The sequence below is a fragment of the Pan paniscus genome, chromosome X (genome assembly GCF_029289425.2).
Source record: "Pan paniscus chromosome X, NHGRI_mPanPan1-v2.0_pri, whole genome shotgun sequence".
NCBI classification, from domain to species: Eukaryota; Metazoa; Chordata; class Mammalia; order Primates; family Hominidae; genus Pan; species Pan paniscus.
Window position 1 is genome coordinate 150,717,082 of NC_073272.2, and position 16,565 is coordinate 150,733,646.

Below are 16,565 nucleotides of genomic sequence, written 5' to 3' on the forward strand. Positions count from 1 at the left end.
TTTTTGGTATTGCAAATGACATTTTTAAAATAAAGTTTTTTGAGACAGGGTCTTGTTCTGTTACCTAAGCTGGAGTGCAGTGGCATGATGGGGGCTCACTGTAGCCTCAACCTCCTGGGCTAAAGTGATCCTCCCTCCTCAGCCTCTCAAGTAGCTGAAGACTACAGGTGCATGCCCCCATGCCCAGCTAATTTTTTTTTTTATGTTTTGTAGAGATAGGGTCTTGCTGTATTGCCCAGGCTGGTCTCAACTTCCTGGGCTCAAGTAGTCCTCCTGCCTCAGCCTCCCAAAGTGCTGAGATTTCAGGCATGAACCATAGCACTTGGCCAGTATTTTTATATTTCAGTGTTCATATGTTCATTGCTAACAATACAAATATAATTAATTTTTATATTGGCTTTGTGTTTTATGCAGCCTTACTAAATTTACTTATTCTAGTAGTTTTTTTGTAGTATTCTTAGGATTTTTTTTGCATACGTGATTATGTTGTCTGTAAATACAGTTTTACTTCTTTTTTCCAATATGTTATGTGTTTTGAACTTGCTAGAAGCTCTAAAAGATGTTAAATACAAGTGATAAGAGTGACCGTCCTTGCCTTGTTCCCACTCTTATTGGTGAAAGAAGAAATGCTTTCTAAATGTGATGTCAGCTGAAGGTTTTTCATAGGTGCCCTTGACAATTCCTGATTTCCTGAGGGTGTTTTTAAAAATCATGGATAGATGTTGAATTACGTTAATAGAAGCCACGTCTCAGATACAATCTTCAGGAAGATAGCACACCTCATGAATAGTCTTACTGACTATACATATCATCACATTTATACCCATTCTTAACCACCACTACCCAGCTTTTCCTCCTAGTGTCGATAACAGAATTTCCATCTGGATCTTGGGAATTCTTTGTGGAGCAGCATATACTGCTCCTTCAAAAGATATAGAACTTCTCTGCGAGATTCACATGTATCATTATTTTAGAACTGGAATTTCTTCATCCTCTCTTTCCTTGCCATTCTTTTAACACTGGTTTTGGTTCTTCTTCATCTTCTTGCCTTTTTTATTTCTGCCTTTTTTTTTTTAAGTTATTTCTGCCCCATCTGTGAAACCTTGTCTGCCAATAGTGCCAAGTTATAAAAATATGTACGTTCAGTCCTTTCACCTTCTTCTGTAACAAGGATAGGTGGTTGTTTGTATTTGTGACTGGAAGAAGTAACTGCTCCAAGTATGAAGATAACTATTGTCCATACTCTCTAGGTCATGGCAAGTCTTTCTCTTTCTGATTCTCCCAGGATCCTAATTAAGCCATCTTTGGGGATTCCCTTTGCATACTCCTTCTCTACTATGGCAAACTGCCTGCTGGGCAAGCTGCTACTCCTACTACTTATCTCTGCTAACCTTCAAGGTCAACCTGCTCTTGCAAGTTAGGACTAATTAAGATGTATCAAGCCCAACATTCTCAACAATCAAAAGACCCTAGGCAGCGTTCCAAAAGCCCCATGTAGAGGAAGGTCAGGAAGTTCCAAATCCAAATTATTCAATGTATTTTGGAACTCCTCTTTGGATTGACTTCAGAGACCATGGCACCTTTAAAAAAATATCCTCGCACCTTTAAAAAAAATATCCTCAAAGGCTCTAGGCCAAAATCATTTTGTATCACCTCTATTAATATATAGAATGGGCACCGGTGCTGTGTGGAGCATTGGTTTTGGTTTAAAAACTAAGATATGGTTAAAGTTCATGAGATGGTACCTTATGTAGCTTTAAATTCCAAAGGCAGTTTCAAAAGAATAATTCAAAGAATACTTTGAACAGTGGCCACATTGCTGGAATTTGTGTACACCATCAAAGGGGACTACTTTGAAGAATAACTCAGCTATATATGATCTGACAGGCTTTTTAACAAATGCCTCATTACATCATAGTTGCACCTCATGGGGTGTTTTGTGCACTAGTAATAAAAACTTTCTCCTTTTAAAAGATAGTTTTAATAAAGACTAAGTGGATACAAATAAATAGTAGACAATCAAGGGTTGTGCTGTTTCAGTGACTCACAGACATGGATTTCAGGGGAAAAAGCCTATTTGTTGACTCATCTTTAAAGTGAAGTCTAGGGTTCTTCTTTGTGATCATCAGATTTTATCACGTGGATGAAATTCCGAAAAGATTTTTTTTATCCAGCTGTGCAAGCAGGAGGCATGATGTCCTCATTTTAATATGATCATCTATGACAGAATGAGAATGACAGATATCTATCTGTTAGTGGATGAGAGGGCCGGTCAGATTGCCTAGATTTCAGTTCCACCTTTGACAGTTATTAGCAGACAAATTGTTTAACCTTCCTGTTCCTTGTGTTTGTCAGTTGTCATATGATGATAGTAATACCTAGTTGCCTTTTAAGGTTTTGGTGGGGATTAAATGACTTAATCTGTGATTAGAACAATGTCTGACAGGTAGTAGATGATCTGTAAATGAAAGCCGTGATCATTAGCATAAGCAGATACTCTGTTTTGCTTTAATTGTATCACCTCTGTTATTGTCTTTATTACTATTTAACCTTTTTTATACATATTAATTATCTTTATTGTTATCTAAACATTTGTTTGTCATCTTCCCAACTCAGTTTTTAGCTCCTTGAAGACATATCTCAAATTTTTTTGGTTGAGGGGAGGGGGATCTCTCCATTGTGGTCCAGAGTAGCTGCCCACTATATAGTTACTGATTGTGAACTCTTTGGAAACAAGATTTAAATAATGATATATGCTGAGTTAGGAGTATCTCAGAATGATTGGCTTGTTGTCATTTCATTATTTCTTCTAAAAAACCATATTATTATTTCAGTACTAGTTAATTTCATAGGTATTCATTGAATGCTTATGGATAGATTGACAAATGAAATTGTTCTGAATGTAACCATATGTTGACATGACCATTTTGTAGATTGTTAATTTCTGTAGCCAACCTCCTGCCTATTATGGGTTGAATTGTGTCCCCTAAAAAGATATACTGAAGCCCTAGTCCCTATTTCCTCAGACTGTGGTCTTGTTTGTTACTGCAGTTGTAGTTAGTTAAGATGAGGTCATGCAGCACTGGAGTAGGGTGGACTCCTCATCCAGCATGACTGGGGTCCTTATGAAAGAGGAAAGCACCATGTGAAAACACAGACACACAGGGAGAAAGCCATGTGACAACAGGCAGAGAGATTGGAGTGGTGAAGCTGCAAGCCAAGGAACGCCAAGGATTGCAGCCACCACCAGAAGCTAGGGAGAGGCAAGGAAGCATTCTCCCCTAGAGGCTCCAGATGGCACATGGCCTAGCTGACACCTTGATTTTGGACTTTGGGCCTCCAGAACTGTGAGAGAATTTATTTCTGTTCTTTTAGGCCATCCAGTTTGTGGGACTTCTTTACAGCAGCCCCAGGACACCAATAGACTGCCCATCTGCTTGAATTAGAGTGTTGACAAGCTTGGGATTTCATTTCAAATGGTGGATTTGCCTATGTTTTCATCTGTTATCCATCTTCTCCAGATACTTTGATTTAAATATATAAATATAAATACATATTTATATATTTAAATATAATTTATATAATTTATAATTTATAATTTAAATATATATTAAATTATATATTTATATATAATTTATAAATATATATGAATTATATATATTTATAATTTATATAATATATATAAATTATATATATATAAATTATATATATAAATTATATATATTATATAAATTATAAATATATATAAATTGTATATAAATTATAAATATATATAATTTATATATATTATATATAAATTATATATAATATATATAAATTATATATATTATATATAATTATAAATATATATAATTTATATATATTATATATAAATTATATATATTATATAATATATATAAATTATATATATTATATATAATTTATAAATATATATAATTATATAATATATAATTTATAAATATATATAAATTATATATAATATATAATTTATATATATAAATATATATATTTATATATATTTATAAATTATATATTATATATAAATTATAAATATATATAAATTATATATTATATATAAATTATAAATATATATAAATTATATATTATATATAAATTATAAATATATATAAATTATATATTATATATAAATTATAAATATATATAAATTATATATTATATATAAATTATAAATATATATAAATTATATATTATATATAAATTATAAATATATATAAATTATATAATATATAAATTATAAATATATATAAATTATATAATATATAAATTATAAATATATATAAATTATATAATATATAAATTATAAATATATATAAATTATATAATATATAAATTATAAATATATATAAATTATATAATATATAAATTATAAATATATATAAATTATATATATTATATATAAATTATAAATATATATAAATTATATATATTATATATAAATTATAAATATATATAAATTATATATATTATATATAAATTATAAATATATATAATTTGCATATATTATATATAAATTATGAATATAAATAATTTTTATATATTATATATAATTTATAAATATAAATAATTTGTATATATTATATAAATTATAAATATATATAAATTATATATATTATATAAATTATATATTATATATATAAATTAATATATATTAAATATATATATATTTAATATATAATATATTAAATATATATTAAATATATATTAAACATATATTAAATATATAAAATATATATTATATATGTTAAATATATATTAAATATATATATTTCATATATATTTCCCATACCTGATCTGGCAGCAAATATATATTTATATATGGCAGCAAATATATATTTTCATATATATATATGAAAATCTGGCACAAAAATACGGTTCTTACATGCATGCCAGGAATGGGAGACATTTCCAAAGAAGCTTATAAAAGCACTGTTTATAATTGAAACCTGGAAACAGCTCAAATGATCACTGGGAGGAGAATGGAAAAACCAAGTGCAAAGCAGTGGACTGCTATGCAGCTGTGAAAATGAGTGGAACACAACTATATGCATCAACATTTATGACTCTCTCAACACTATGTGAGAAAAGCAAGTGGCAGAAGAATATATAATGATTCCATTTACATAAGACTTCAGAAACATGGAAAATCATATTATTTAGGGATGTATACATGTGGAAAATTTTAAAGATATGCAAGGGAATATAAACCTAAAAATCAGCCCTAGGGAGGTAGGTTGGAGTACCTTTAATGACTGATGACTAACTTCTCCAAAGTCATGAAAGTTTATGAAGGTGATGCTACATTTGTTTGTTCACTGAATACTGAGTACCCAAACTGTGCTTTGTGCTGGTGCCAGAATGGAAAACGTGGTCCTTGGCCTTAGGAAGTTCTAGAAATCTAAGAGACGGGACACAAAATGTCAAGGCATAAGTACAGGGTAAGAAATGAAATACAATCGTCCCTTGGTATTTGCGGGAAACTGGTTCCAGGACTCCCGAGGATACCAAAATCCTTGGATGCCCAAGTCCTTGATATAAAATGGCATAGTATTTGCATATAACCTTGCATATCCTCCTGTGTACTTTCAGTCCTCTATCGATTACTTATAATACCTAATACAATGGAAATGCTATGTAAATACAAATAAAAATTAGTATTTGAAGTATTTTTCTATTTGTATTATTTGTATTTGTATTATTTTTTGTCATACTGTTTTTTGTGTTTCTTCCCAAATATTTTTGATCCGCAGTTGGTTGAATCCCTAGATGTGGAACTCCTGGATGTGAAGGGCTGACTATATTAGAAATATGTATGGTGTACAGAGAAGTGGAGAGAGAGAGAGAGAGAGAGAGAGTGTGTGTGTGTATGTGTGTGTAGGGGGAGGTCAGGAAAAGCTTTCCATGTTTTGAAGCAGGTAAATGCCAACAAAGCATATGCCAACGAAGCCCCTGCTTCTGCCTTCAAATGAGAGTACCTAGAGGAATTGTTCCAAATGGCAGGTTATCTCCAACCTTTTCTCCTCTCTTCAGTTTTCTAGATACTGTGCACATCCACTCTAGAGTTCCTTTTTTCCCCCCTCCTCCACTACTGATTCTGCTCGGAAGAATCTTCATCAGTAATGCCCAATGCCTGGGCTTTTCTTTGGGGTCCTTTAGCCCAGACCTGAGAAGGTTCTTGGAAAGTAAGGAGATGTTTTGATCTGGCACCTTTGTTACTATCATAGTTATAACTATTTATACGTTTCTATTCTTCAACAATTACTGTTTTAACTTTTGCTAAATAAGTTACTGTTTACTTATAAATTTAAAATGTACTTTTTGTGAATAGTTCTCACAGGGGAAAATAGTTCAATAAAATGCAGTTTTTTTCATTGAGAAGATCAGCTGGGTTCATGAGTTTTGGAATTGGCAGATGCACGGGAACTTGATCTTGTTCCTATTTTAAAACTTTGTTTACTGGCAGGTATTTGACTGTTAAAAAATCCATTGGTGAGTTTAATGATCTGTTTAAATGTGTGCAGTATTGCTACGTAGCCTTTGTACATTAAAAACAGACAACCTGATAGTAGTTGACTTTTCTAATAGTTTACTTACCATATCACTTTCAATTTATGAAGAATTTCTAAAGTTACCCTGTTCCATGGCCACAGCTCATGCCACTAAAGCCAATCAGCTGTCTTGAAGATGTGCCATTTGTCGTGAGGGGACCAAGAAATAGGGTGAAGAGATCAGCCCAAATCCATCACTAGCCACTGGAAAAAATGATTCAAAATGCATTCTCCACTGAGTCTGAATTATATTATTTTTAGCCAAACGTCTTTGCAACATTTAAAGAAATAAGGGTAGGTATATCATCATGTTTAAAATGAATTGTAAATATCAAAATTATACAGAGAGTGAGATTTTAAATGAAATACTATATAGCATCATATAATTTTCAAAGAGGAATCATCAAACCAAATACACTGTAGCCCTAAGATTTGAAGTGACCAAGACAAATCAAGAAGCTCTAATGCTTCTGTTACATGTGTCTATGTGGACAGTAAGCCACTTACTTGGGGGATCCTTTTTTGGAGTAAATATAGTTAGATTTGTAGCCTATTTTTAGATATCTGAGCCTGAATAGAAAGTAATGAGATGAGATCTGTATGTTAAGTATTTCACAGAAAGATTCCCTGGGCTAGGAGTCAAGTGTTTTCTTTTTTTAATGGAAGGAGGCATATTTGAAGGTAAACTACTGTAAAGCTGATTGGAGTCTTGGCAAGATTAGATTGATCATCTTAGAAAACCTGTGTGCAGAATGGTTAGGCAATCAAGGATATGGTATATTTTGTGGACAACCAACCTAACATATTAGCACCAGTTTGGGGAGTGACTTAAGAGTTCACTGGGCTGGGTGTGGTGGCTCATGCCTGTAATCCTAGCACCACAGGAGGAGGCCGATGTGGGCGGATCACTTGAGGTCAGGGGTTCAAGACCAGCCTGGCCAACGTGGCGAAATCCTGTCGCTACTAAAAATACAAAAACTATCTGGGCATGGTGGCACACATCTGTAATCCCAGCTACTCAGGAGGCTGAGGCAGGAGAATCACTCAAACCCAGGAGGCAGAGGTTACAGTGAGCTGAGGTGGTACCACTGCACTCCAGCCTGGGCGACAGAGTGAGACTCTGTCTCAAAAAAAAAAAAAAAGCATAAAGCATCTCTGGTAGGAGGAAGGGAACTGGTGTTTGAGCATCTTTGTTATGCCATCTGCTGTGCTATAATTTTACCTGTTCCTCATGACAGCACTGTGAGGGCTGGCATCACACCCATTTTACAGACTGGAAACTGCAGTAATTAAGTGAGAGAATTGGGATCTGAGACACAAATTGGTCTGAATACAGAATCCCTTCCTTTTTTTCAACTATATCACACTGTTTTGTAGGTGGGCATAGTGGCATTTTGACAAGCTCTCAATGGTGGGGTTAATAGCTTGTTTTTTAGTTTAAGAGAATATGATTATTATGTACTTTGGCTGAAGACGGTTCACATGGGAATTATTTTAACAGCTTAATGCAGGGCGTGACAGCCTGTTTTTGTAAATAAAATTTTATTGGAATATAGCCCATCATTTATTTACATATTGCTGCTTCAGTGCTACAACGCAGTACTGAGTAGTTGCAACAGGAATGTCTGGGTATCTGGCCCTTTACACGGAAAATTTGTCAGTCCCTTGTTCAAAGGAAAATGTATAAAAATGAACCAAACTTCTGCTTTTGCAGATCATAGTTTATTTTCATGTGAGTTGAGCACTTATTCCCCCCAAATAAACAAATATATGTGTTAAATTGATGGTGTACCTGGTCTCAAAATGGCTGGAATATGAACATTTATCTTGGTTCACAGTGATTTGGTTGAGGACGTCTCAAGGTATGTTTCATTTTTTTGCATCCTAGGTGGCCTACAATCCAAGCTACTTTAATGCAAAAAATCAGAATAAATTTATAGTAAATCCTGTGTTTACTGGCACTCCAGGTACAGAACTCTGTGAATGGTTCTCATTGGGGGTGACGCTCCCCCTAGAGGCCAAATTGGAAATGGGGGCATGTTTTGGTTATGGTGTAATTCATTGAAAAATACATTATTTTATTATAAATCACTGTCCTTTTATTTCTCCTTTATATTGGAGTTAGTACAGTATATTGATTTTGTATCATGTTTAGATTGAGGATATCCATGGTTTTCATTTCAGCCTAGCAAAGGGGACTTTACAGAAATTTGTTTTATAAAAAGGGAGTTTCGGGTCTGATGGTATTGAGCACCACTGCCAAAGAGATTTGGCATCTTTTTGAAAACAGACTTCTAAGTAAGGACAACTACCTTAGAAAGACCTGGAATTCTGAACGGAGAGGCTGCTTGTTCTCTGACAAACTTTAGAAGTCAAGTTTTAAGTCTCAGTATGTTTCCATAAGCAGCATCTTTCCAGAGAAAGAGCATGATTGAACTTAACGTAAATGCCAACACAGAGTCATAAACCACATTAAGGCTCATCAAAAGACAAAAGCTGCATACCTTTGTCACTGTTTTGTTTGTATACAGAAAAGTTCAGAAAAACCACTCAGGGCCATTGATCTCAACTCAGGTGATGATGGGAAATAGAGCTCTCCGTGGTGTTTACAGTTTGCTTGCAAAGGCCCTATGAGGCAGAGATCAAAATTATTTTCTAGTTCTGCTGCTTTTAGATTCTTAACATAAGCGTTAAAATGGCATGCATTTTTTAATGTTTTTAGTTAATGTGTGCTTCAGGTTTGTGTATTGTTGTTTTTCATATTCAACAGAAAAGGAAAAACAGTTCCTTAGTCTGGAAAAAGGGCGCAGTGAAAGAGGTTTTTGTATCTGCCTCCACAGATTCAACTGACCAATCCCAGCCCCCTGTACTGGGACGGCTGTACCTTAATTTGAAATGTTCATGGAAAAGTCTATAAGGGAAGGTAGCATTACTCAAATTATTTTCAGTGCAAATCGTTTCAAAGGGGTACAAGTTAACCCTGCAGTTAACTACATAACAGTATATACACTTAAATCTGCTGCCCAGAACCACCCTGCCTGGACCATCCTGATCAGCCAAGGCCTTGTCGTACCATTTCAAACATGAGTTTGTATGAACCTCTGGCTTAAGTGAAATATTACACTGCCAACAACTGTTATGTTCCTTGGCCAATCCTTAATTGCCCAGTTCATTCACTCATTTAACAAATACCTGTTAAGTATCTTTTGGGTGCCAGGCACTGTTACAGGTGCTGTAAATAAATAAAACAGATAAAATTCTTGGGGCTTAGAGGCCCCAAAGGTTGGTTGGCTGGGTGAGTTGAGTTCTCTTAACTATGTTTCTTAGTCTCAAGCTGTTCTACTGAGATTGGGACCAGTCACGTGCAACCTGGTTTCCTTCCAGAGACCACTTAGAAGCACTTTTCTGTAGGTAGAAGGGACTCTGCAATGCAGGGAGACCTAGGCTAGAGTTGTCCCTGCCAGTAAGTCACTCCAGGACCTTGTCACACACCCTCTAGGCCCCCCGCATCTCCTCTGTAACAGGAGAGGGTTGGGCTTAAATCATCTCAAAGGTTATTTTGGGGGATCAAGAGTGATAGAAGTCTACCTCTGGTTAGAATGCTGTAGTTAACATATATATACGGAATCAACTTTTAATTTTTGCTTTAAAGCCAAGGTAGCCAAAAATCAACATTTTTTTGTTTGTTTTTTAAATAAAAAGGATAAAAAAACTTGATTGTTAGGGCTTTGGGATGAAATACTCTGTAACCAAAAGGGTAGCTGATTTTTGTAGACTTCACTGTAGCTTCTGATTATCATCCAACTGCCTTTACACTAACATAGTCATTTTATACACGAAGATATGGATGAGCTTTCTTTGCTTGGTAAGTTAGAGACAGCCCAGGGCTTGTACACACCTGTCTAGTACATTTTCCAAAGTACTACACTGCTTTCCATTTTCCTATTAGAGTCATTATTGTCTTTTTTTTTTTTTTAAGCAAAAAGCACTTTATAACTGAGTGGCTGCTAGCCATGCGCTATCCCTATATTAGTTAACTTTTCTCCTAGTATTTCCAAGGTCAGGACTAATTTGTAGAATTGGCTAAGACATTGGCATTCACTAGCTATCCTTTTGTGCTCATAAAAATTAAAAATTTAAAAAATACTAGTAATTTGTTAACAGATACACTGTGTGGTTCCAAGCCCTTCATGAATGTATTAATTCATTTGTTTCACCTAATAATGTTGATGTAAAATGGGGGTAATAGCAACCAAAGCCCAGAGAAGTTAAATAACCTACTCAAGGTCAAATGGTGAGTTGGAGAGTTGGAATTTGAATGTAGTCAGCTGCAACATTTGTGCACACCAGCATGATGCTGTTCCAGCTTCTATAATCTTCAGGGATCAATCAAAACCATTCAACAAAGAGAGGCTCACTGATGAGATTTTAAAGTAAGCCTCATTGTGGAACTGGCACATGTTATCTGGACCTTTGGATTTCTCGGATGTGTACTTGATCCAACTATTAACAGTAGTAGTGGTGTCTGGTGTTCCTCTAAAAATTAGAGCTTTAGACATAAAGACTGCATATTGTTCGGTTTCATTTATATGAAATTCCCAAAGTGGGCAAATTTATAGAGATAGCAAATTCGTGGTTGCTGGAGGATTGGGAGTGGTGGGTGACTGCTAATGGGTATGGGGTGGGGTTTCTCTTTGGGATGGTAAAAGTGTTCTAAAATTGATTGTGGTGATGGGTGGCACAACTTTGGATATACTAAAAACCTTTAAATTGTACACTTGAAAAGGGTGAACTGTATGGTATGTGAGTTGTAGTAAAACAGTTAAATGAAGGGAAAATGAGGGATTTCGTCCTTTATATTCATTTTAAATTGAAATTTTTTCATGAAAATCAGAAATAGCAGGAAGACTCATCATTCTTTTATGGCCCATGAATAAACAGGGTGGTGACGTTGACTGAGTTGACTGTACAACCAGGATTTTAGATTTTTTCTACTGACTTGATAGTAAGAATTTAACTTTTTGTTTTAAAATGTTGACTTACATTAGTGAAGCATTTTAAATATTAAAGTATCTATACTAAAAGGTAGTTTTATATCTGTTACTGAAGAAAATCTGCCCCTAATATATATAGTCTTGTTTTGTCAATAGAAAAATTTCAGAGCAGATACATCTGACTTGCTCCATAGTTCATCTCATCCATTCTGCTGTCTCTGAGAATAATGGGTTATTTTGCTTGGACATGAACTTAAGGTTAGAAAGGTTTTTCAAAGCATATTTTACGATTTTGTCTGAATTTAATTCATTTTAGTGTTATTCATTAATCTTTTTAAAAAGTTACTTTTAATTTTGCATTGTGCTACCTGTAGGTAGTTTCAGCTCTTCTAAGTTGAGTATCTCTTTCTATAAAGACGTATTTTGCTCTAATTGTTAATTTTCAAGCATCAGTGGTAGTTGCCTAGTTCCAGTGTTCTGGGATTTGGTGAACTAGTATACATGTTTGCCCCATCATGACATTTCACAGTATTGTATATTTGCCGCATAATCATTCACCAGATAGTTGTGAGTTCCAGTGTGCACCAGGATACAGCCACGAACCAGACAGACACAAGCCTTGGCCTTGTAGTGTTGAACTCTCACGGGGGAATCCTGACAGTCCTAACCTTGTAAGATGGCCCCTATCTGGCCATCTCCCCACCTCTTCATCCTGGTGGCTGTCTTTTTCTGTGACTTCGTCACCTCTCGACTATTTCTTAAGGACAGTGGCCAGTACTGTGAAGCTATTAAATCCCACTAGATTTTGTGCCAAGGTGTGTTAACCCATTTATGCCTAGTGTTCCACTATTGGAACGCTAAGCTTGTGGGAGTTATTTACATCCTGCTGCTCAAGGTCATCACCAAGGTCTGATTTTTCACAAAAATAATTTGCAACCTCCGGCATAAATGGGTTAATGTTCTCCATTGCTGGATTTTGTTAGTGTGTCTGGTTGCTCTTAATACAGCCTGGCAAAAAGATATTTATAAATATCCACAGTCACCTTGTTGAATTGGATGTAGTTTACCTCCCGCCGACTTTATATGTATCTATCTGTGTCCTAAACTTTGATAAAATAACCAAAGCATTACTTAGTGTTCTGTTGTTGCTGTAATCTTCTTAAGTCTAAATAAATCCTTGCGTTAAAATGGTATTTGTGTATGTTCTGAATATAATGCTTTCATTTATGCCTGAATTGTGATGAATATGCATTATTTAAATGAAGTATATACTTTCCCTAGAAAATACTGATTAAATCAAATCTTACCAATTTGATTTCAATCAAATCCATGCCACTCTAAACTGCCATCATTTGGAGAAAACAAAATTCTTAAAAGAGAAAATAGTGTGAGTTAAATTGTCCATTCTTTTTTCATTCTGCTCGGCTGCCTCTAAATTATCTTTAAAAATTAAGGAGTATGGAAATTTGAGGCCTGTTGCACAATTAATAAACATTAAGTTTTTTTAGATGGCAATTAGAGCACTAGGAATTAAAATTCCTGGAATGTGTATGGCGTCTTCTGCTGAGCTCCCCCTTGTGCATTTAGCTCCCCTTGTCTGTTCTCCCCTAGTCCCCTGCACCTTTATTGGAGCTCTCACATACTGCCTGTGCTCTGGTTCATCGTTTGTATGTCTTATTACCACTGGGGCCTAGTATGGAAATAGAACCTGTAAAGTAGTACCGTTTGCTCTCAGTTGCCATATTTAAGTCTCAGATGTCACATATGTTTGAAATTGCATACAAATTCAGTTGATATTGAATGTTGTGTTTCTTGGTAGAGTTTCCAGGATGGCTTCTGCATCAACTTCTAAATATAATTCACACTCCTTGGAGAATGAGTCTATTAAGAGGGTAAGTTGAATTTTCAGATTTATCTGTCTCTTTCCTTGCATTTATTTTGATATTTGAATATTAGGTCATTTTGGGCTGGCCTATTGAATTATGAATTTTATTATTCATTCACATATAAATACATTTATACATGTGGTTTCTTTATTGTCTCACCTTGTTCTAGAAAAGCTTTTTTTTTTTTTGGAGACAGAGTCTCGCTCCATAGCCCAGGTTGGAGTGCAGTGGCGAGATCTCAGCTCACTGCAACCTCCGCCTCCCAGATTCAAGTGATTCTCCTGCCTCAGCCTCCCTAGTAGCTGGGATTACAGGCGCGTGCTACCACACCCGGCTAATTTTTGTATTTTTAGTAGAGACGGGGTTTCACCATGTTGGCCAGGCTTGTCTTGAACTCCTGACCTCAGGTGATCCACTTGCCTCGGCCTCCCAAAGTGCTGGGATTTACAGGAGTGAGCTACCACGCCCGGCCCAGAAAAGCTTTTAGATAGAATACCTTATATGTGTTAAGTGAGTTTTACATTTGTAAATCCTTTCACATAACTTCATTTTTGAAAACCTCTGTCTCGTGAAATTACTGCTAGACCTTATGTTTAAGGTACTAGGCAATCCTCCACCTGGAAAGGTTGCTGAAGGACATACTGGAAGGCTAAGGCCTGCTGAGCAGGCTGCTACGCCTTCCTAAATATTGGCATTATTTTCTAATTATGATAAAATTGTTGCATAACCAAAACAAATACAACTTTAACAGAAAATGGTTCAAGGTATCCAGGGGGAGATTGTGTAATTAGAGGGAGATTTTGGAATGTGCATTCAAAGGAAGGGATTAATTTAAAATAAGCTTTATTCATGGCCCTTTAAGGCCCTAAGATTATCCACCAGAAAGGCTAATTTATACTCCCACCAGGTGGACAGAGATGCCTAAGCAATCAGAAGGGAGCAAAAGGTGATCTTTTCATTGGTATTTCTTGATTACTAATGAGGTTAACCTTTTTTAAAAAAGTGTGTTTATGGTCAGGTGAGGTGGCTCATGCTTGTAATCCTAGCACTTTAGGAGGCCAAGGTGGGAGGATCACTTGAGCTCAAGAGTTCAAGACTGGCCTAGGCAACATAGTGAAACCCTGTCTCTACCAAAGATACAAAAAATTAGCCGAGTGTGATGGCGTGCGCCCATAGTTCCAACTACTCAGGAGGCTGAGGTGGGAGATTGTTTGAGCCTGGGAGGCAGAGGTTGCAGTGAGCCGAGATCTCACCACTGCACTCCAGCCTGGGCGACAGAGTGAGATCCTGTCTCAAATAAGTAAATAAAAGTGTGTTTGTTATTAGTTTGCATTTCTCTTGTGAAGTGATTGTTCATGTCCTTTATTTGGCTTTTGGGGATTTTGAGGGGAGTTCTTATTGATTATGTGTTCCGTGTGTGTGTGTATATGTGTGTGTGTGTATAATTTTTTTTTGAGACAGAGTCTAACTCTGTCCCTCAGGCTGGAGTGCAGTGGTGCAATCCTGGCTCACTGCAACCTCTGCCTCCTGGGTTCAAGTGATTCTCGTGCCTCAGCCTCCCGAGTAGCTGGGATTACAGGTGTGCACCATCACACCTGGCTAATTTTTGTATTTTTAGTAGAGTTGGGGTTTCACCATGTTGGCCATGCTGGTCTTGAACTCCTGGCCTCAAGCTATCCACCTGCCTTAGCCTCCCAAAGTGCTGGGATTACAGGCATGGACCACCACACCTGGCTTGTTCCTTATATTTTGATAATCAGCTCTATAATATGTTACAAGTCTTCTTCCTGATTTATTGTTGGCCTTTTAATTGTATTTATGGTATTTTGATTTTGAAATACTGAAGTTTAAAGTTTTTATGTGATCACATATATCAATCTATATTTTCTGTTTTGGGTACCTACAAGGACCATCCTCATCTCCAAGATTATATGTTTTTATTGTATTTAAGTATTTTTATGTTACCAGAATCAGTTCTAAACACAGGAGTAATTTCAAGAATGTAACTATAAATCCTTTGTGTAATGCTGCTCTGGTATAATGTATAGCCTATGTTAATCCCATGTTATCCTGTTTTAATCAGACATTCACTTCCCTTATTTTGTGGTTGACCTAGAACTGTGGTATTTAAAAGGTATACTGAGTATTGCATTTGCTCGTTATGCCTGTTTTTAGTTAGTGAGAGGGAGTGTTAAAGGGTGATAATTTCTTTCCTCTCTTACAATTTATATAAGGTGTGTGGTTTTGCTTCTCATTGAGGAAGGCATTCCTGGCTGAGAACAGTTTGTCTTGCCCAGCTGGTTAAAATGTTTAGCTTGCAAGTACTAGAAAATTTTTTAAATTGGCTAGGAATTTTCATTCTGCCTCTGAATGAAAAAAAAAACATTAAAGATTCAGCATAACACCCCTCTTTGACAGCTTATATCTCACCTGAATATACAATTCACATTTCTCTTGTTTCATAATAATTCTCCCCATTTGCATAGCCTCTGATAGTTTACAGAAGTGTGCACAGTAGCTCACACCTGTAATCCCAGCACTTTGGAAGGTCAAGGCAGGCAGATCACCTGAGGCCAGGAGTTCAAGACCAGCCTGGCCAACATGGTGAAACCCCGTCTCTACTCAAAATGCAAAAATTAGCTGGGCGTGGTGGCACACACCTGTAGTCCCAGCTACTCAGGAGACCGAGGCATGAGAATCTCTTGAACCTGGGAGCTGGGAGGCAGACGTTGCAGTAAGCCAAGATTGCACCACTGTTGCCTGGCAACAGAGCAAGACTGTCTCAAAAAATAAAAGTGTGCTTGTATATATATTTTTTCACTTAATACTCACAAAACTGCTCTAACGGAAGCATGAGTAACTTCACTTATGAAATGATTGCAGTGTGATTTTGGACAACAAATAGAAAAAAATGAAATATTGCTGAAAAAAACTTTTTGCCCAAACAGATGTTAGTGATGTGCCTCAAATGTCATCAGACTAGCACCTGCAACACATCTTCGTATTAATCCACTAGGGCAGCTGAATAACCTGAAAGACAATGGGTAGCTATGGCAAATTAGGCTCTGCGAACTCGCCTGCAGGTTGTAGTGGTTAATATTACTGTGCCCACCTAGCAG

General features: G+C 35.7%; 1 protein-coding gene across 3 annotated transcripts in view; it reads left to right on the forward strand.

Moving 5' to 3' along the window:
- The window catches only part of MTM1 (myotubularin 1), a 104,765-nt gene that overhangs the window by 10,901 nt on the left and 77,299 nt on the right, over nt 1–16,565 (forward strand). For all 3 annotated transcript variants that reach the window (XM_034949406.3, XM_034949408.3, XM_034949407.3), the window contains exon 2: nt 13,380–13,452. In XM_034949406.3, the coding sequence (XP_034805297.1) occupies nt 13,390–13,452 (63 nt within the window). In that variant the 5' untranslated portion in view covers nt 13,380–13,389. The remainder of the gene's footprint in view (nt 1–13,379; nt 13,453–16,565) is intronic.